Here is a 21,310-nt window from a genome sequence, read left to right as displayed (position 1 = left end):
CTACACACACGCACGCACACACAGGTAATGTTAGAGCTTACAGAAAGCAGGGTTAGAGTGAGTTACAAGGGAATGGAATAAAATGCATTTACAGCAACAATCCCTGGCTTGGTATGGATAGAAATATGACTGTGCCATTTATAGGACGTTTATGTCATAACATAACCTAAGGGGACATAATCGAAATCTCCAGCCCTGATGCAGCCAACAGCCACTCTTTCCCTCTGAATCCAGTCAAGGTTAAGGTTTGTTGCGTCTGGTGTTGGTTGCCAGGGAACCTCAACAGATTTTTCCTCCCCCTCCGCAACCAAATACCGCTATATTCTATTTCAGAATCAGAGAAACTACAGCAGTGAGATGATTAGAAACACATGGAGTCTAGGTGAGGGGAACTGCCCTCAACACTCACTCGCGAGGGGTTCCCTCATCCTTTGTGTGTGTGTTCGATCTTGACCTCTGTGTTGAGCTCTCAGGTCTGTGCGTCATTAAGGCCCACTTTCACAGCTATTTTCCATCCTCAGCAGCCACACACACACACACACACTCATAAAATCAGTTCCTAGACAATGCAACATACAGTGGCGGTCCTACCCTGTAGAGAGTTTTGGGGATTGGGTAATGACTCTTAAAGAGGAGGGAAGTGAGCTCTTCATGTGTGTTTGTGTGTGTGTGTGTGTGTGGTCTTACTCTGCATTGATGTGTTGTAGCTCCTGTTTGAGCCTGTGGTTCTCCTCCTTTAGTAAGTGGTTGTGGTTCTGCAGTGCGGTTCCACGTCCTAGACCGTGAGTCAGTAACGCTCTAACCTCCTCCACTGGCTCTGGAATCTTACCCAGCAACACAGAACCCAGGCAGAACTGGAAGGGGGGGGGGGTTGAGGAAGGGAGAGAGTTAATATATGCACCTGTAAACACACACATATACTCGTGCCCACCTTAACGAGATGGACAGTTACTTGGTTGGCCGGTAAAGACATGGGCAGTAAAACGATTGGTCAATAATGATTTGGCCCCAAACACTATTGGCCGGTATTATGATGGACCAAGTTGGCTCTCTAATGTTGTACTCGATCAGAGCTTCCATTAGATGTCGTAGAAAAACTACCGTTTCATAATCTCTCTGTATTGGCCTCTCTCTCTCTAACTCAGAGACTAACTACTGGATAGAATAAGAACCTATTCGGGTAGAGACTGTCGCTACTACATCACTGTGGTGTCTGGGTGGCTCCTAAAGTGACCACAAACACTGCTGCTTCTGCTGTGAGGGATTCAGCGGTAGTGTATTGGTGGTGAGCTCACTGGCCAGCAGATAATGGTGTTGTGGTGAACCTTGGTTTGTGCCCCAGGCTGTCATTACAGGGACTCTCTTTACACTGGTCCATCTACTGGTGATGAAAACCATTAACCTCCACACATTTAAACACACATAGACCAGCCACACACACACACACACACACACACACACACACACACACACACACACACACACACACACACACACACACACACACACACACACACACACACACACACACCTGGTGTAAATCAAATCAAATTTCATTTGTCACATGCGGCGAATACAACAGGTGCAGTAGACTTACAAGCCCTTAACCAACAATGTCTTTATTATATTATAATTAAGTCTATGATTTGATAGAGCAGTCTGACTGAGCTGTGGTAGGCGGCAGCAGGCTCGTAAGCATTCATTCTAACTTTACTGCATTTGCCAGAAGCTCTTAGCAATGCTTGCTTCACAGCGCTGTTTATGACTTCAAGCCTATCAACTCCCGAGATTAGGCTGGCAATACTAAAGTGCCTATTAGAACATCCAATAGTCAAAGGTATATGAAATACAGATGGTATAGAGAGAAATAGTCGACGCGTCATAATTCCTATAATAACTACAACCTAAAACTTCTTAACTTGGAATATTGAAGAACTGGGAATATTGAACCACTAGCTTTCATATATTCTCATGTTCTGAGCAAGGAACTTAAACACTAGCTTTTTTACATGGCACATATTGCACATTTACTTTTTTCTCCAATACTGTGTTTTTGCATTATTTAAACCAAATTGAGCATGTTTCATTATTTATTTGAGACTAAATAGATTTTATTTATGTATTATATTAAGTTAAAATAAAAGTGTTCATTGTTCATTCAGTATTGTTGTAATTGTCCTTAGTACATATCTATATATTTTTTTAAATCGGCCAATTTTAATCGGTATCTACTTTTTTTGGTCCTCCAATAATCGGTATCGGCGTTGAAAAATCATAATCTGTCGACCTCTAGTTTAGTCCCAGGGTCCTTCATGTCCCCATCAGGAGACTGAAAAGATTTGACATGGGTCCTCAGATCCTCAAAAGGTTCTACAGCTGCACCATTGAGAGCATCCTGACGGGTTGCATCACTGCCTGGTATGGCAACTGCTTGGCACTACAGAGGGTAGTGCGTACGGTCACTGGGGCCAACCTTCCTGCCATTCAGGACCTCTATACCAGGCGGTGTCAGAGGAAGGCCCTAAAAATGGCCAAAATCTCCAGCCACCCTAGTCATAGACTGTTCTCTCTGCTACTCCACAGCAAGCAGTACAGGAGCGCCAAGTCTAGGTCCAAGATGCTTCTAAACAGCTTCTACCCCCAAGCCATAAGACTCCTGAACAGCTAATCAAATGGCTACCAAGACTATGTGCATTGCCTCCACTTCTACACTGCTGCTACTCTCTGTTATTATCTATACATAGTCACTTTAATAACTATACCACATGTACATATTACCTCAACTAACATGTGCCCCTGCACATTGACTCTGTACCGATATCCCCTGTATATGGCCCCGCTATTGTTATTTACTGCTGCTCTTTAATTATTTGTTATTCTTATCGCTTACTTTTTTTGTTGGTATTTTCTTAAAACTGCATTGTTGGTTAAGGGCCTGTAGGTAAGCATTTCACTGTAAGTGTGCCGAATACGTGTTGTATTCGGCACATGTGACAAATAGAATTTGATTTGTATAGGCTTTGTTGTGCCCTCTTCACAACTGTCTTAGTGTGTTTGGACCATGATAGTTCCACTACAGCCCCGTTGATGAGAATGGGGGCATGCTCAGTCCTCCTTTTCCTGTAGTCCACAATCATCTCCTTTGTCTTAATCACGTTGAGAGAGAGGTTGTTGTCCTGTCACCACACAACCAGGTCTCTGACCTCCTCCCTATAGGCTGTCTTGTCGTTATCGGTGATCAGGCCTACCACTGTTGTGTCGTCTGCAAACTTGATAGTGTTGGAGCCGTGCCTGGCCATGCAGTCATGAGTAAACAGGGAGTACAGGAGGGGACTGAGCACTCACCCCTGAGGGGCCCCCATGTTGAGGATCAGCGTGGCGGATGTGTTGTTCCCTACCTTTACCACCTAGGGGGCGGCCCGTCAGGAAGTCCAGGAATCCAGAAGCACAGGGAGGTGTTTAGTCCCAGGGTCCTTACCTTAGTGATGAGCTTTGAGGGCACGATGGTGTTGAAAGCTGAGCTGTAGTCAATGAATAGCATTCTCAACAGATCCACAGATGTCCAGGTGGTAAAGGGCAGTGTGGAGGGCAATAGAGACTGCATCATCTGGGGATCTGTTGAGGCGGTATGTGAATTGGAGTGGCTCTAGGGTTTCTGGGATAATGGTGTTGATGTGAGCCATGACCAGCCTTTCAAAGCACTTCATGGCGACAAACGTAAGTGCTACGGGTTGGTAGTCATTTAGGCAGGTTACCTAAGTGTTCTTGGGCACAGGGACTATGGTGGTCGGCTTGATATATGTTGGTATTACAGACTCGGTCAGGGACAGGTTGAAAATGTTAGTGAAGACACTTGCCAGCTGGTCAGCGCATGCTCGGAGTACACGTCATGGTAATCCGTCTGGCCCTGCGGCCTTGTGAAATGGATCCACATGCTGGTTCTGGAGTTGGTTTTCAAAGCAGGTCTCAGAGGGAATGACCAGCGGGTTCAGGGGGTCGTTTAGACCTGTGATTCCACATCCTCACAAACACAAAGCTACTCTCAACAAGATCTGAGAGACAGACTGCATCAAAATCAACAAGAAGATAAAGAAGAGATGACAGAGGAAAACGGAAAGGATGAGAAGTCAACAACATTCAGTTGTTCACATTCTATAAAAATGCTTGAATGGTTCTCCCAAATGAAAATCAAATGTAAAGTTGCACAATATCATTGATCCGAGGAAACCCACTGACTATGGAAAATGACTGCCCCGTGGGCCATAATATGACTGTTTATTGTCAAGTACATGTTGCTGTTTGAGGTTACACATCACTGCTGGTATGGTAATGGTGATAATACCCTCGCAGCGATGTGGGAGACTTCCTGGGGCTGTTGCTATGGGCCAGTGAGGTGCAGTAAAAAGAGGAGGATCACATTCCCATCTTCACATCTACCAAACAACAACCACCCCGATGTTCCTAATTCTCCTTATCCAGGACTGTTTTACAGGGTTCTATATGGTTCTACAGTATACGGTTCTACAAGGGTATTGTAAGGTTTGCCCTTTTCTTAAAGCTGGTGTCAATCAACGCTCACTCTCTGCAGAAATTACACAACAGGCACGCACACATGCACACACACACACACACACACACACACACACTGCTGTTGCAAGACCAGCCATTAGACTTGGATCATTTGATAATGAGTCATATCTCTATGATGAATGAATTCATCTTTTTATAAACTGTTGAGCAACAGCAAACAGTTTGGACTTTTTCATCTGGGATGACGCATCACAGAAACTTCTGTATACGTCCTGGTCCAAAACTCTCGTTTCTGAAGCAGTCAGTCCTATTAATTTCCCTTTTCTACTGAAACACATGCACTAGGAGTTACATTCTGTCATTACCCTATTACTATGGCAACAAAGCACAAAGTGTACAGTGCCTTGCGAAAGTATTCGGCCCCCTTGAACTTTGCGACCTTTTGCCACATTTCAGGCTTCAAACATAAAGATATAAAACTGTATTTTTTTGTGAAGAATCAACAACAAGTGGGACACAATCATGAAGTGGAACGACATTTATTGGATATTTCAAACTTTTTTAACAAACCAAAAACTGAAAAATTGGGCGTGCAAAATTATTCAGCCCCCTTAAGTTAATACTCTGTAGCGCCACCTTTTGCTGCGATTACAGCTGTAAGTCGCTTGGGGTATGTCTCTATCAGTTTTGCACATCGAGAGACTGACATTTTTTCCCATTCCTCCTTGCAAAACAGCTCGAGCTCAGTGAGGTTGGATGGAGAGCATTTGTGAACAGCAGTTTTCAGTTCTTTCCACAGATTCTCGATAAGGATTCAGGTCTGGACTTTGACTTGGCCATTCTAACACCTGGATATGTTTATTTTTGAACCATTCCATTGTAGATTTTGCTTTATGTTTTGGATCATTGTCTTGTTGGAAGACAAATCTCCGTCCCAGTCTGTCTTTTGCAGACTCCATCAGGTTTTCTTCCAAAATGGTCCTGTATTTGGCTCCATCCATCTTCCCATCAATTTTAACCATTTTCCCTGTCCCTGCTGAAGAAAAGCAGGCCCAAACCATGATGCTGCCACCACCATGTTTGACAGTGGGGATGGTGTGTTCAGCTGTGTTGCTTTTACGCCAAACATAACGTTTTGCATTGTTGCCAAAAAGTTCAATTTTGGTTTCATCTGACCAGAGCACCTTCTTCCACATGTTTGGTGTGTCTCCCAGGTGGCTTGTGGCAAACTTTAAACAACACTTTTTATGGATATCTTTAAGAAATGGCTTTCTTCTTGCCACTCTTCCATAAAGGCCAGATTTGTGCAATATACGACTGATTGTTGTCCTATGGACAGAGTCTCCCACCTCAGCTGTAGATCTCTGCAGTTCATCCAGAGTGATCATGGGCCTCTTGGCTGCATCTCTGATCAGTCTTCTCCTTGTATGAGCTGAAAGTTTAGAGGGACGGCCAGGTCTTGGTAGATTTGCAGTGGTCTGATATTCCTTCCATTTCAATATTATCGCTTGCACAGTGCTCCGTGGGATGTTTAAAGCTTGGGAAATCTTTTTGTATCCAAATCCGGCTTTAAACTTATTCACAACTGTATCTCGGACCTGCCTGGTGTGTTCCTTGTTCTTCATGATGCTCTCTGCGCTTTTAACGGACCTCTGAGACTATCACAGTGCAGGTGCATTTATACGGAGACTTGATTACACACAGGTGGATTGGATTTATCATCATTAGTCATTTAGGTCAACATTGGATCATTCAGAGATCCTCACTGAACTTCTGGAGAGAGTTTGCTGCACTGAAAGTAAAGGGGCTGAATAATTTTGCACGCCCAATTTTTCAGTTTTTGATTTGTTAAAAAAGTTTGAAATATCCAATAAATGTCGTTCCACTTCATGATTGTGTCCCACTTGTTGTTGATTCTTCACAAAAAAATACAGTTTTATATCTTTATGTTTGAAGCCTGAAATGTGGCAAAAGGTCGCAAAGTTCAAGGGGGCCGAATACTTTTGCAAGGCACTGTATATGTGTGTGTGTGTGTGTGTGTGTGTGTGTGTGTGTGTGTGTGTGTGTGTGTGTGTGTGTGTGTGTGTGGTTGACCTCTGAGCACACGGACTGTCACTAAGTTGGCTACGTGTGTGTTTTACCTCCATAGTGATCGTATTCTACAGTACAATTTTCCTGTCGAAGCAGGGAGTCGGAGAAAGACAATATCTTAGGATGACGTCATCACTGGTCAACAACAACACACTCCTGAAGGATCCAATACAACCCCGCTGTTGATATGACTGCCTGACTGACTTGTGTGTTCTAATATACTGTGAAGATGAGAGACAAATATTCCACTGTTGGAATAATAATAACTACCTGTATTTCATCATACCACTGGCCTCCATTTTGTTTGTTTGTTTGACACTAATCCTATCGGAGGGCTTAATACCCCTAGCCTATAACAGCTATGGGAGGGGAAGACTACAGTTACTAACAATAAAAACAACACTTCTACGGCATGGTAACCTCCTACAGCGGCGCTTCACTACATGAATGTCTTCCTGGGTTCATTAGCTCAATTAGTGGTAGTTAGAGGGTCCTGAGAGGAAATGGGGACATGAGATATGATACGAGATACGACATGAGGTTATGGGAGACACAGTTCACTCTCACTTCCATGAACAACTCTTAAGGATGAGATCGTAATACAAACATCATCAGTGTTAATTCTAGTGACGACATCACATGAACCTCAAAGTGCATGCGACACTGTACACAGATATCACATGATGGATGGCTAACTTGCTCAAATAAATACTACAAGTAAAACATTTGATAGGGTTAAGGGCAAAGGTTAAGGTTCAGGATAGTCGTTAAAACTTGTTGGGGCCAAAAAACACACCGTTATGATTCGTCAAGCCACTCACCGAGATGTCCCTCTGCACCTTCTCGTAGGACAGGGTCATGTTGGCCATTGGGCCGGGGTTATGGGTCAAGGTGAAGCTGTAGTCAGTAGAGGGTCCAGTCCCAGTCAGGGCCTGCTGGAGGTCCTGGATGTAATGATCTGTCTGCATCTCCAACTCCTCTGCCTCCTCCCGCACTGCATCCTCTGATACTACAGACAGGGAGGGAGTGAGGGAAAGGAAGGAAGGAAGATTCAGGTGAGTGTTTAGACAGGTGTGTGGTCATGTTTGTGCGTGCGTGTTCGTCAGGTGTGTGTGTTTACCCTCTCCTCTCCATGCATTCTGTCCATCAGTGAGCAGTAACAGGAAGCCAGAGCCTAAGTCCCGCCCCCTCCACTCCACTCGCAGGAAGTAGGAAGTCTCTGACTCCGAGGAGATACAGACCTCACGCACCGTCACATGCATCTCACACCTGCAGAAAAACAGCACAGGCACGTGAGGTCATTCCGTCTGTAATTCTGTTTGGCTCTAAACAAAGTATTGGAAATAAAACAAAGTTGGGATATTTGTGACAATTGTGATCATTGTTTACCTCTACATTTAGCAGACACTCTTATCCAGAGCGACATACAGGAGCAATTAGGGTCAAGTGCCCTGCTCAATTAGGGTCAAGTGCCCTGCTTATTTTTTAATTCACCTAGTCGGCTTGGGATTTTGACCTTTCGGTTAATGGCCCAATGCTCTTAACCGCTAGGCTACCTGCCGCCAGTGGGTGGATGTGAAAATGACAGTGCAGTCCTGCTAATTAGCTCATGGACATTATTTCATCATTCTCTTGGCATGCTGGCAGCACAGGCTACGTTAGATGCCAGTGTAACAACAGCCAAACAGTAAAACGCTCTGCCTCCCCTCCCCTTGGACCAGTCACTATACTCATCCACAGTGACAGTCAGTAACACCAAGTTGCACACATTAGAGCTCAGTGACCGCGATGGGAGGTCAGATGTGCAGCATTGTAAATGAGGAGAACCATGGAGTTTAACCCACCCATCTGACATCCTGTTCGACAGTCATTCATTAATCCCTAGTAACACCTGTACCTACACCCCAGCCAGCCAGCAATGACACATATTTCTGTCACTCCCCTTTCCTGTTCACACCTGTGCTGAAACCTCGGTCTCAGAATTTCCTCAATTCTAAAACAACACTAAAACAACAGCATTAAAGTAGAGATGGAGAATGTAGATGCACCGATCTTTGGCTTTGGGAATTATCTTCCCTTTTAGGTTCTATTTTGTTTTGACATACAGGCAATTGGCACCAGCATGTAGCCTACAGTAAGTGTCTGGGGTGGGGTAAGGGTAGACTACACTAGAGTGGGGTCTAAGGGTTGATTTGGGACTGGGCCATGTTACATGGTGCGAGCAGAATGCATGACAAAGCTCCACTAACATGAGATTATCATAGTAACCTACTTCATTGGCCATCATTACTTAAATTTCTAAACGTTTTTTAGACTAATGATTACACCCAATTTTATACCCAAGCCACCCTCTGTACTCTGACTTTGAACTACTCCCCTCTAGGCGCAGGTATAGGGCACCCATCGGCAAGAAAAACAGAACTAGACAATAATTTGTGCCAGGTGTGATATCCCTCCTAAATAGCTCGGGCTAATGTTCCTATCGACCCAGTAAGGCTAGCAGGCTAGTCTCTTTTTATTGGTATGTAACTGTTATGAAAGTTGTGTTGTCAATGTGTTTTGTATTTAAACGCCACTTTAAACGTGTACATGACACTGCAACAAAATGTCCCAATGGGGACAATAAAGTCAGTAAAGTTGATTGGTAGAGTTGTGTGTTTACATACATCAGACTTGTTTGTAAACAAAGCTCAAGGAACGTAGCACGGCACACGTGTGGCCATTTGAACATGTATCAAGTACGTCAGTGTCCCACCTACCTCAAACTGCACTAGCCTTCTTTAGATAGTTGGTTGTGTCTTTTAATATCCGATGGACGACTTCTGATACTTAAACCTACAACCGGTGTTAAATCTAGTTTAAATCGCCAGACGCCGCAGTTTCAGTTCGTCTCTTCCTTGTTCCGTACAACGTCATCTGTCTACGACGCTACGGAAGTGTGAGGTGGCGCCGTAGCAGCTAGCTAGCTAGCATACCTAGCTCCGACATGGTAAGTTGTTTAATTCAATTCTTAAATATAACATTTTATTAAATAACTTGGTGGCGGTGATGTAACATGTATTGGATGCCAACCGCTATCAAACCGTATCGAAGAAGTTGATTAACTAACGTCACCCTCCAAATAAATACATGTTTTGTGTCTAATATGGAAGTGGTAACGTTATCCCGGTTTTACAAGACGTTCCTAATGCAATCTACAGTAGATAGCTAGTAGTAGCCAGCTAGCTTGATTCATCCAGAATAGTGCGTTCTGTTGTCTTTTACAGTTATAAGTCTAGATTTCCCTCATTCAGTCAGGAACGTGTCCAACTGAAAGAGAGCGAGAGCCCAACGTTTAACACAATACACCTGGAAACTTGTGTTGACAACCTAAAAAGCCTTCAGTTAACAGCCCTGAAGTAGCCTTTTTTGTATTTGGCTGTGATTGAAACTTATTTGATGACTTTGCAATAGGTATTACATAGATTATGATTTAGCTACCCAGGTTATGTGGCGTCATAGATGCATCCTAGAGTGACGATGGATGTTGAACCAGTAATAACCTCCCATTCCCTCTCCAGTCTGCCATATTTAACTTCCAGAGCCTGTTAACAGTGATCCTACTGCTCATCTGTACCTGTGCCTACCTCAGAGCCATGACCCCTAGTCTCCTGGACAAGAACAAGACCGGGTACGTACAGACAGTGTTATTGCACTGAACTAAAGCTCTAGGTCACACCTCAGAACCATAGCTGGCCCCTAGCCTGCCAGAGAAGAATAAGACAGTATTATCCTGCTGAGTTACTGTCCTAGTCTGTAGCTACCCTTCCACATCCCAGAGGGGTATACTGCTAAGGAAGCTAGATCTACTCAGGGTGTTTCAGTTCGCTTCACATTGCAGCTCAGGCTTAATCCGTACTACAGCGAAGGCGTTGTCTTCACTCAGACAGTGCTGAAACATCAATCCATGAGCGAGTCAGTGCCACATTTCCATGTGCCGAAATCAACACACAAGCACCCCCCCCCCCCCCCCCCACACACACACTCCTATCCATAAAATAATTGTATTAAGTCATACAAATGTTCTACTGTGCATGAAGTTTCAAATGCATTGTCATTACTACATTTGTAAAGTGACGGGTATTTAAAAATGATAATTTTTAACACACACAAAAACGTTGATTAATAAAAATATCTAATCAGTCGTCTTCCTCAAATTAACGGGGCGATGAGCAATCTGTGCGAGAGGGAGGGAATCTGATTTCATTGGTCCTCAACTCGCAGCTCAGACACTTCATTCAGGATAAATGGGAGTTGGCCCCAAGGTAGCCTGCCCCGGAGCAGGTTTGTTCTGAAGGATTCGTTGCCGTAGAAATGTACCTGGCTAAAAGGTGAGCCACTTTCGCGGTTTCGGTTTTCCCGAGTTGACCAAAGTTTCCTCGGTAACTCGTCAACCTGATTTGCAGTATAGGGTTCTGGACTCTTAGTCTGCTAGAGAGGAAGAATACTGAGTACACAGGCTCTATCACCCACTAAAACCCCCTACACAGACAGTGTTGTTCATCCACTGAACTAATGCCTAGATTTGTTAGCTCTGAAAGATGACATTCAAGGAAAGCGATGTTACCCCAACCGACAACCTCAACCCCAGCAGCAATCCAACTCTGATACACTATCATTGTTCAACCCGTCATGCCTGTCCAAGCACTCTTATCTCTATTCTCTGAACCCATAACCAAATCTCACAGTGGGTAGCCAGCTAACTACCTCTCAAGACTCCTCTTCAGATCTGTAGCGCTCTACGCAGATTCTCTGGCTTTGTCGACTGTATTCCTTTTCATCTATGTAATGCTCTGGGAAGGAGAATGGAACTTTGTGTGTTTGTTTTCCATTGAAGATGACAGGAATTGTTTGTGGCTACCAGCTGTAATGAACACGACTGTCACCAACTAGATAAGGGACTGTTTCTAAATCCTCTCAGCAGTGAGTGAATAAGAGCTGTGTGGTGTTTGGGACCACAGCGTATACACATCACATCGGTTCAATGCTGTTCTTGGTGGTGGTGGTGGGGGGGGGGGGGGGGGCGCTAAAGGCTGATTTAAAAACAACAGTTCAGTTTTTCTTCCTCAATTTTCCCCAACTCTTTCTCTCTTTTCCCAACTCTGAGTGGGTAAGGGAGGCTAATGCAACAATCTGTGTGCCACATGTTGGGTTAGGGGGAAATTAGGGAATTATTGTGAGCCAGTCATCTGAGGTCGGCACACACACTCTCCAAGACAAATTAGACTGACAAACTGCCTGGGCATTACAGTGCTGGTGTTAACATGCCACTCACTCACTGCCCAATGCCCAGAAAAATGTAGGCCTGTGTTGTTGTTGGGGTGTATGTGTGTGTGTCGGGAGGGACCCAGAATGGGGCCTTGAGGGAAATTGGAGCCCTAACCCTCCAATCTCTGACTGATGACTGACTGCTTAGTGTTTATAAACCAATGGCAGATTGGCTCAGCTGGATGACAGATATATGGTGGTCTAACAGGCCACAGACTATTTACGCTAGTACTTAGGAGTCCCATTTCCCATTGGTCTCATTTCTCGTGTTGGGAAATTGGATGTTATACATTTGTGGTGGATGGAATGCCCCCATGGAATGTAAGTACTTTGAAACCTAGGGAAAAGCACCATGATATGCTATCTGTCATTATGTGAAAGACAATCTGTCCCGCTTTCTAAATGTGTTCTACAAACCCAAACATTGGATATGCATTTTATAATTTCTTATTAATCTCTATTTCTACGGGGACTGGTATCAGAAGTGATCTGGTGCTGAGTGTGTGTTTAGACAAGCCACTGATCCTCTGTTGGCTAAAGAAAGAGAAGAGAAGAGAAGGAAGGATTTGGGGGGGGGTGTAGGAGTGCTGGCTGAACCATTGTGACGCTCTGTCTGCAGTAGCTGTTCTGGGGGGGCTAAACCCCATCGACAGACAGATAGACAACGATGAGGAATGGAGAGCTGGATAGTGTGCTCTGTTGTGGGTTTAAGCCTCTCCAGTGGAGACAGACTCCACGAGGAGTCTACACTCTGACCTCTAACACAGGGTTTCCCAAACTCGGTCCTGGGAAGCCCCGGGTGCACGTTTTGGTTTTTGCCCTAACACTGCACAGCAGATTCAAATGATCAAAGCTTGATGATTAATTGGTGATTTGAATCAGCTGTGTAGTGCTAGGCCCCCCCAAAAAAGTGCACGGGAGGGGGGGGTTCCCCCCACCTTACAGTATATGGACCTATCCACTGTACAGTGCCCTCAGAACAGCCTCAATTCGCCTGGACACGGACTCTACAAGGTGTGGAAAGCGTTCCACAGGGATGCTGGCCCATGTTGACTCCAATGCTTCCCACAGTTGGCAAGTTTGCTGGATGTCCTTTGGATGGTGGACCATTCTTGATACACACGGGACACTGTTGAGTGTAAAAAAACAAGCAGCGTTGCAGCTCTTGACACAAACCGGTGTGCCTGGCACATACTACCATACCCCGTTCAATGACACTTAAATCTTTTGACTTGCCCATTCACTCTGTCTCAATTGTAAAAAGGCTTAAAAGTCCTTCTTTAACCTGTCTCCTTTTCATCTACACTGACTAAAGTGGAATTAAAGGAAAAATCCACCCAAATCCACTTATTCCTTTACTTTACTATTTTCTACATTGTAGAATAGCATAGAATAGAATAGAATACCCTTTGCTATGAGACTTGAAATTGAGCTCGGGTGCATCCTGTTTCCATTGATCATCTTGGAATATCATGCAAAAACATATATTCAAATTAATAAAATTAATTCGATATATCGCCCAGCCCTAATGGGAGTCTATTGGGCACTAGCTCAAAAACCCAATATTAGCATGAATTTCGTCAACAAGAAGTACAACATTACAAATCCTTTCTGGGTGTGAGATAACTCACTTGCTATCTGTAGCATCGTATAGCTTTGGAATTTTGACATGACTTACTTTAGAAGAAAATAAGCTTGTTTCTCGACATATACACAGACTTTGAGACGGGATTGCGTGACAATTAGTTTAGCAACCGCGTGACGATTAGCTTAGCAACCGTGCGACACAGCATAACGCGATTGGTCGACAGTCTGCTGCTGGGTGGGGCTTTATACGTTCCTTCATTCATTGGATTCCTATCTCATTTCTATAGTATCTCTGGCAACTGCACCATGATATGCACCCTGGACTAAAGAGGCAGACAAATAGGGAAAAATGTGCCAGACCCTCTGTTAAATTACACATTTCTCGCGGTAGAAGTATCGCAAAAATATGATCAATGGCTCATTCGAGAGAAGACGCCCTCCCGAGTTATGACATCGGCCAATATTGAAATCTGACATGTATGATGGACGTTTTCGTAAACTAAATGCTGTATTCCAATTGACTTCCAGTGTAGTGAGAGCGACTTTATCATGGTGCTACGTCATACCGGCCAGATTTCTGCCAATAACTCAGATACACATAAAAACATGAAATGACCCAGGGAATCGGTAGAACATCACTCAGAGATGCACAAAAACAATATGGGTCAAAATGGGTGAACCTGTCCTTTAGCAAGTGACATAAGTAAGAGATGATAGCATTCCCCTGGTCAGTCTATATCATAGAAGGAGATGTTCTTAATGTTTTGTACACTCGGTGTAGATCTGTCTCTCTCAATCTCTCTCTCTCTCTCTCTCGGGCTACTCTTTGCAAGTTTGCTCCTTCGAGGGGCAATCTGTAGTTGCTACATACATTTTTGGACATATAAATTCATGTCATGTACCCATTGGTTCTTGAAGAAGATGACTTCTAAATGTCTCATCAGCTTAGTTCAACTGTCGCACCCCATCAGAACCCCAAATATCTCTGTCTCTCTCTCTCACATATATAAGCTTGTTTTATTCCAAAAAAGCAAATCTAAACAAAAATTGTACAGACTCAAAACATGGTTATAACTATATTTGTGAAAAATATGGATGGTCAGTCCTAGAAATTGTCAGCCGGGGATTGTCAAGCAGATAACTTCCGGTCTCATGGTAATTGACCCATAATTAACATAAACACATTTTAGCATCTTCTGTCTTCCACACAGCCTACAAGCCACTGATGCAGACCTTCAGAACATCTACAGTTTTTAATCTAATTAGTATTAGTCTAAGTCTAATAAATCCATGTAATATAGTCTACACCTTCACAATGAATCCATTATTTATTTTAGACGGGTCTAAAGAAACGTGATATGAAGAAAATGTAGTGTATTTCAGAAGAACAGAATCGAATACTCTGACTTGTCCTTATGTTAGGTACTGATCTGACTATGCCATATGGCTGTGGGCAACACTAGTTCATTTAGCAGACAAGATTTTCTTAGACTTCCGTGGCATTATTTTATAGTATGAAGAATAAAATATTAAATTTTCTCCAAACGATGTGAGGGAGTGCACAAATGCGGCTATTCTGTGTTGAGTGGTTAACAAAAACAGGTGCTCCTATATGCTTAATTATTATTAATTTAGTTATTAATTTAACTTTAGTTGTGATACAAACGTCGGGCTATATGTTTAGATTTCTAATACATTCTAAGGCTGCATGACGTGACTCTAAAGATTTGAAAAAAGTAGCATGAAAGGTGTGAGCTCTGCTTAGTTTTTTTACAGGCTGTACACACTTCATCAGTCTCTCATTCACAATTTGACAAGCACTTGAAAATGCCTCGAATTTCCATGCGACATTCCCTTAGTGTGGCCGTGATGCACCTAACAAAAATAAATTTTGCGGTGGCTGTTGTCCCCTTGGGCTGAATATAATAATGATAATTCCCTTCTTTCTGCTTTCTCCAAAGCACCTCTCACTCACATGGCTCTCCGTCATGTGATCGGGTCTTTCTCATAGGCTACAAGTGAAGACAGAAACATCAGGGACGCAACTGCGAGTGTCCTTATCCAATTCCGAGGCGCATGTTGAAGATATTGGAAGAACTGTCGACATTTACTTTTCGGCAGCCAACAAGATGAGTAGGTCTAATGAACAGCAAAAGCACTTGCCTAGACTATCCCCCATAGTACAAAAGTTGACCTATTCTGTGCAATAAATAAATACTGGGACAGTTGTGGGATGAGATGGATCCCAAATGAATACAACCACACGCAGCATGTTGATAAACTATTAGGCTATTTCTTCACATTTTGAGCACAGCAATGCGCGCGCGGCATATGCTATAAGCGTGAATGTTCCATTAGCGAGCGGGAAAACACCATTATCAAAAGTGACTTCTAATACAATTATGCATTTAATGCTTTTTATTATAAAGGTTCATTTTCTTCACACTCATGTGCTGCTTATGTATGCCAGTTACACTCTACACCGTTGTGTTAATGTGCTTAATTTTAAAAAGTTATTTGGCCACTTTAGTTGTGATACAAACATTATCAAAACATACAGTGCCTTCAAATTATTCAGACCCTTAAATTTTTCCACATTTTGTTATGTTAAAGCCTTATTCTAAAGCTGATTAAATAGTTTTTCCCCCTCATCAATTACACACAATACCCCATAATGACAAAGCAAAAAAGTTTGTATAAATAAAAAAAAAAGATTTACATAGGTATTCAGACCCTTTTAAGTACGTTGAAGCACCTTTGGCAGCGATTACATCCTCAAGTCTTATTGGGTATGACGCTACAAGCTTGCCACCTGTATTTGGGGAGTTTCACCCATTCTTCTTTGCAGATCCTCTCAAGTTCTGTCAGGTTATATGGGGAGCATCGCTGCACAGCTATTGTCAGGTCTCTCCAGAGATGTTAAATCGGGTTCAAGTCTGGGCTCTGGCCGGGCCACTCAAGGACATTCGGAGACTTGTCCCAAAGCCACTCCTGTGTTGTCTTGGCTGTGTGTTTAGGGTCGTTGTCCTGTTGTAAGATGAACCTTCGCCCCAGTCTGAGGTCCTGAGCACTCTGGACCAGGTTTTTAATAAGGATCTCTCTGTACTTTGCTCCGTTCATCTTTCCCTCGTTCCTGACTAGTCTCCCAGTCCCTGCTGCTGAAAAACATCCCCACATCATGATGCTGCCACCACCATGCTTAAAAAAATTATATATATATATTTACTTCATTTTAGAATACGGCTAATGTAACAATGTATATAAAGTCAATGAGTCTGAATACTTTTCGAATGCACTGTATATGCCTATGGGCTAGGCTACATGAGGTGTGCAGCTATGATTTGAAAAAGTCGCAAAAAATAGGGTATGCATTGTTTCTTGCCTTACGCTGGGCATCATTCACAAGTGATAGGCTAATATTCTCACCCATCAGACTATTCTTGATTTAATCTTGTCTTTACATATATTATTTAGTATATGTGTGTTTTGATTTAGAATGGACCATTATCATGCACCTGTCTCAACGGGCAGGGGGGGGGGGGGGGGGGATGCATGTCATCTATGCACTTAAATAGCGAATGGAGAATGCTTTTCCTGTGGTTCATTTTCATACCAGCCAGGTAGGCTATACTCCGGTTGTAAAGGGAATCAATGTGCTTAATATTAGGAAAGTTAAGAAATGAATAGTAGGCAAAGCCTATAGAAAGCTGATGAGATCCTCCTCTTTTTAAGAGGCCATCATTCTGTTTTCTCACGTAATTGCATAGCCTATAGAAATGTTGTGCAACTTGAGCTCATTGGCTCTCAGGAAGTGTTTGACTAGATTTTTGATACATTTGCATGTATGTCAGTGATTAGAGGGACACTAGAGTGCTGAGTACCAGGCAGTTAGCAAGTTTGGTGGACTACTAAATGAGCATCTGAGCTTGAAGAAGCCTAAATACTGTGACTAAACGGTCACGTGGAATTTGACTGCCTTCATGACTCGTGACTACCGGTGTGGCGGCAATATGGTCACCATAACAGCCTTAGTCGGTCCTTGCATCCATACCTCTGTCTATGAATTTGAGTGGTTACATTTCTCCAAGCCCATTCCTCAGCTTTTTACCGAAACGAACGGGTAGAATGCTTTATTGTTTAAACTGCTGATTGCCACTTTAAAACAGTACTTAAAACAGTATGTAGCTAATTATCATATTTCTCCCCTCTTTTCAGGTTCTTGGGTATCTTTTGGAAATGTTCCAGAATAGGTACACTGTTTGTTACATAATCAATAGTTTTATCATCTAGAACACAGCTCTAGAAAACTTGTGATGGCCATGTATACGTTGCTTACACTTTTATTAGTCAGTCTTGGTTTAGTGTTGTCGTAGGGTTATTCACAACACCTTGAAAGTATTGAGTATTTCCATGTTAACTTCTGAAGTCTCCCATCATCCCCTCTGAACCCCCCCCACCAGGTGAGAGGAAGAGTCCGTACGTGGCGGTTTGTTGTGTCATCATGGCCCTCTCCATCCTCTTCTCCGATTAACAGCCCGCCCTTCCCCGCACGCTATGCACTGTGGGATTCCTAGTGGAGACTGAAGATGGCAGCAGTATGAGACCGCGATCGCAGAGGAGGCCTGCATGGGACACAGTTGTTTTTCCCCCCCAGTATCTTTTGAGTGGGGTGTCATGTGGGGTGCGGATAACGGACTGTAGTAACACACAAGGACCCTCTCTGGAGAACAACACAAGCCTCCGTCTTCCATCCCTCCTTCCTCCTCTTCTCCTGGTGGCCATTTCACAATTCAGTTGTTAAAATGGCCTCCTGGACCTCTCTGTAAACAGACAGTTTTTTTTTTTTTTTTTTTTTTTCGTTGTCCTCTGTGTTATTATCCCGTAGGGATCGCCCCATGTCTTTCCCTCCCCTCTGATCTGTAATGAGGGCCATGTGGTAGATGGCCAGAGGTTGGAGAGCAGTGTTTGATAGTTGACAGTGTTCTTTTTGTGTGTGTTTTTCTGTACATTAAAGACCCGGTGGATGAGACTACTCGACCACTGTTGACGGTCCAACTCGTGCCTTTCTATAACACGGGAGTCTGTTTATCTTTTTCTCATTGATCACGGGGTGTATGTATGTTACCAAGCAGGATCAATGAGTTTGCCTAGCCAGTTCACTTTCCAAAATATTCTTGACGTATTAACTCTGTATTCAACTTCTGTTCTCTTTCCCATTCAGAAAATAAGTATTTGATTAGTGTTACCTAGTTAGCTGATCGATCCTGCTTGGTGAAACACAACCCTGTGGTTGAGGTTCCAGGTTGTCTTTATTGCAGTCGTGATCAAATCAAATGGTATTTTGTGACATGCGCCGAATACAACCTTACAGTGAAATGAAGACAACAGTTGTAGACCTTACAGTGAAATTATGAAGACACCAGGTGTAGACCTTACAGTGAAATGCTACTTACAAGCCCTTAACCAACGATGCTGTTTTAAGAAAAAAAAACGTTAAGTTAAAGAGCAGCAGTAAAATAACAATAGTGAGGCTATATACAGTGGGTACCGGTACAGAGTCAATGTGCGGGGGCACCGGTTAATTGAGGTAATATGTACAGTGGGGCAAAAAAGTATTTAGTCAGCCACCAATTGTGCAAGTTCTCCCACTTAAAAAGATGAGAGGCCTGTAATTTTCATCATAGGTACACTTCAACTATGACAGACAAAATGAGGAAAAAAATCCAGAAAATCACATTGTAGGATTTTTTATGAATTTATTTGCAAATTATGGTGGAAAATAAGTATTTGGTCACCTACAAACAAGCAAGATTTCTGGCTCTCACAGACCTGTAACGTCTTCTTTAAGAGGCTCCTCTGTCCTCCACTCGTTACCTGTATTAATGGCACCTGTTTGAACTTGTTATCAGTATAAAAGACACCTGTCAACAAACTCAAACAGTCACACTCCAAACTCCACTATGGCCAAGACCAAAGAGCTGTCGAAGGACACCAGAAACAAAATTGTAGACCTGCACCAGGCTGGGAAGACTGAATCTGCAATAGGTAAGCAGCTTGGTTTGAAGAAATCAACTGTGGGAGCAATTATTAGGAAATGGAAGACATACAAGACCACTGATAATCTCCCTCGATCTGGGGCTCCACGCAAGATCTCACCCCGTGGGGTCAAAATGATCACAAGAACGGTGAGCAAAAATCCCAGAACCACACGGGGGGACCTAATGAATGACCTGCAGAGAGCTGGGACCAAAGTAACAAAGCCTACCATCAGCAAGGGCATTAAAGATTAAACGTGGTTGGGTCTTTCAGCAGGACAATGATCACAAACACACCGCCCGGGCAACAAAGGAGTGGCTTCGTAAGAAGCATTTCAAGGTCCTGGAGTGACCTAGCCAGTCTCCAGATCTCAACCCCATAGAAAATCTTTGGAGGGAGTTGAAAGTCCGTGTTGCCCAGCAACAGCCCCAAAACATCACTGCTCTAGAGGAGATCTGCATGGAGGAATGGGCCAAAATACCAGCAACTGTGTGAAAACCTTGTGAAGACTTACAGAAAACGTTTGACCTCTGTCATTGCCAACAAAGGGTATATAACAAAGTATTGAGATAAACTTTTGTTATTGACCAAATACTTATTTTCCACCATCATTTGTAGGATTTTTTATGAATTTATTTGCAATGTGATTTTCTGGATTTTTTTTCTCATTTTGTCTGTCAGTTGAAGTGTACCTATGATGAAAATTACAGGCCTCTCTCATCTTTTTAAGTGGGAGAACTTGCACAATTGGTGGCTGACTAAATACTTTTTGCCCCACTGTACATGTAGGTAGTTAATAAAGTGACTGCATAGATAATAACAGAGAGTAGCAGCAGCGTAAAGGGGGAGGGAGGGGGGGAATGCAAATAGTCTGGGGTAGCCATTTGATTAGATGTTATGGCTTGGGGGTAGAAGCTGTTTAGAAGCCTCTTGGACCTAGACTTGCCGCTCCGGTACCACTTACCGTGCGGTAGCAGAGAGAACAGTCTATGACTAGGGTGGCTGGAGTCTTTGACCATTTTTACGGCCTTCCTCTGACACCGCCTGGTATAGAGGTCCTGGATGGCAGTAAGCTTTGCCCCGGTGATCTACTGGGCCGTACGCACTAACCTCTGTAGTGCCTTGTGGTTGGAGGCCGAGCAGTTGCCATACCAGGCAGTGATGCAACCCGTCAGGATGCTCTCGGTGGTGCTGCTGTGATATAAGAGATCTGATGACTGATTGCAGTCACACTGCAATCAGTACGACCTGGAACATGCCCATTGTCTCTGTAATGACACCACTACAGCCAAAATGTCATTAAATCTGAAGTAAAGACAACTGTTCTCATCTGAGGGATTCTCTTTTTGACTTATTGGCTGTACGTACAGCAGTAAAGAAATCTCCTAACACACATTAAAAGTTTGAACAACAGGCCAAATCCCCATTTACTACTTAATGGCCACACACACACACACACACTCACTCTGGAGCCCCACCCTTATCCAAAGCCCGGAAGCCTAGAATTATGGTTGTATTTACAGATCTTGTTTTCTACCTGGAGAAGGCTGAAGGGGGATTGGCATTCGGGGGACTGGTGTACGAGGAATTGTTGTCAAGGGGACAGGCTTGGAGGGATTTACACTAGACTGTGATGGAGTAGGTCAACAAATGATCAGCCAAGCCAAGGTCTGGATCATTTATTTAAATTGGCAGGTTAGAGATTGGACTCCCATTGATGCCTGGTCCAACAGCAGAGAGACGGGGAGATAAAGAGGTA

At 43.4% G+C, this 21,310-nt stretch overlaps 2 protein-coding genes across 3 annotated transcripts in view; one reads left to right on the top strand and one right to left on the bottom strand.

The window, feature by feature from the left end:
• The window catches only part of LOC139388365 (X-ray repair complementing defective repair in Chinese hamster cells 4), a 35,875-nt gene extending 26,331 nt beyond the window's left edge, over positions 1-9,544 (bottom strand). The window contains exons 1-4 of the mRNA XM_071134983.1: positions 9,381-9,544; positions 7,742-7,890; positions 7,443-7,630; positions 688-854 (exon numbers count right to left, since the gene is read on the bottom strand). Of these exons, the coding sequence (XP_070991084.1) occupies positions 688-854; positions 7,443-7,630; positions 7,742-7,883 (497 nt within the window). The 5' untranslated portion in view covers positions 7,884-7,890; positions 9,381-9,544. The remainder of the gene's footprint in view (positions 1-687; positions 855-7,442; positions 7,631-7,741; positions 7,891-9,380) is intronic.
• Positions 9,535-20,883, top strand: LOC139388366 (transmembrane protein 167A). Of its 2 annotated transcripts, XR_011629275.1 has the most exons (5): positions 9,535-9,610; positions 10,182-10,291; positions 17,731-17,765; positions 17,976-19,154; positions 20,262-20,883. XR_011629275.1 is itself a non-coding variant. In XM_071134984.1 (4 exons), the coding sequence occupies exons 1-4, from the start codon at positions 9,608-9,610 to the stop codon at positions 18,044-18,046; spliced, it is 219 nt and encodes a 72-aa protein (XP_070991085.1). In that variant the 5' UTR covers positions 9,535-9,607; the 3' UTR covers positions 18,047-20,883. The 2 variants fall into 2 exon arrangements, 1 of the variants encoding a protein (XP_070991085.1); XM_071134984.1 differs by having other exon boundaries at positions 17,976-20,883.
• The last annotated feature ends 427 nt before the right edge of the window (positions 20,884-21,310 follow it).

This window comes from Oncorhynchus clarkii, chromosome 29 (assembly GCF_045791955.1).
Source record: "Oncorhynchus clarkii lewisi isolate Uvic-CL-2024 chromosome 29, UVic_Ocla_1.0, whole genome shotgun sequence".
Taxonomy (NCBI): Eukaryota; Metazoa; Chordata; class Actinopteri; order Salmoniformes; family Salmonidae; genus Oncorhynchus; species Oncorhynchus clarkii.
Note: the sequence above shows the minus strand (reverse complement) of the source record. Positions and strands in the feature narration are given on the sequence as shown.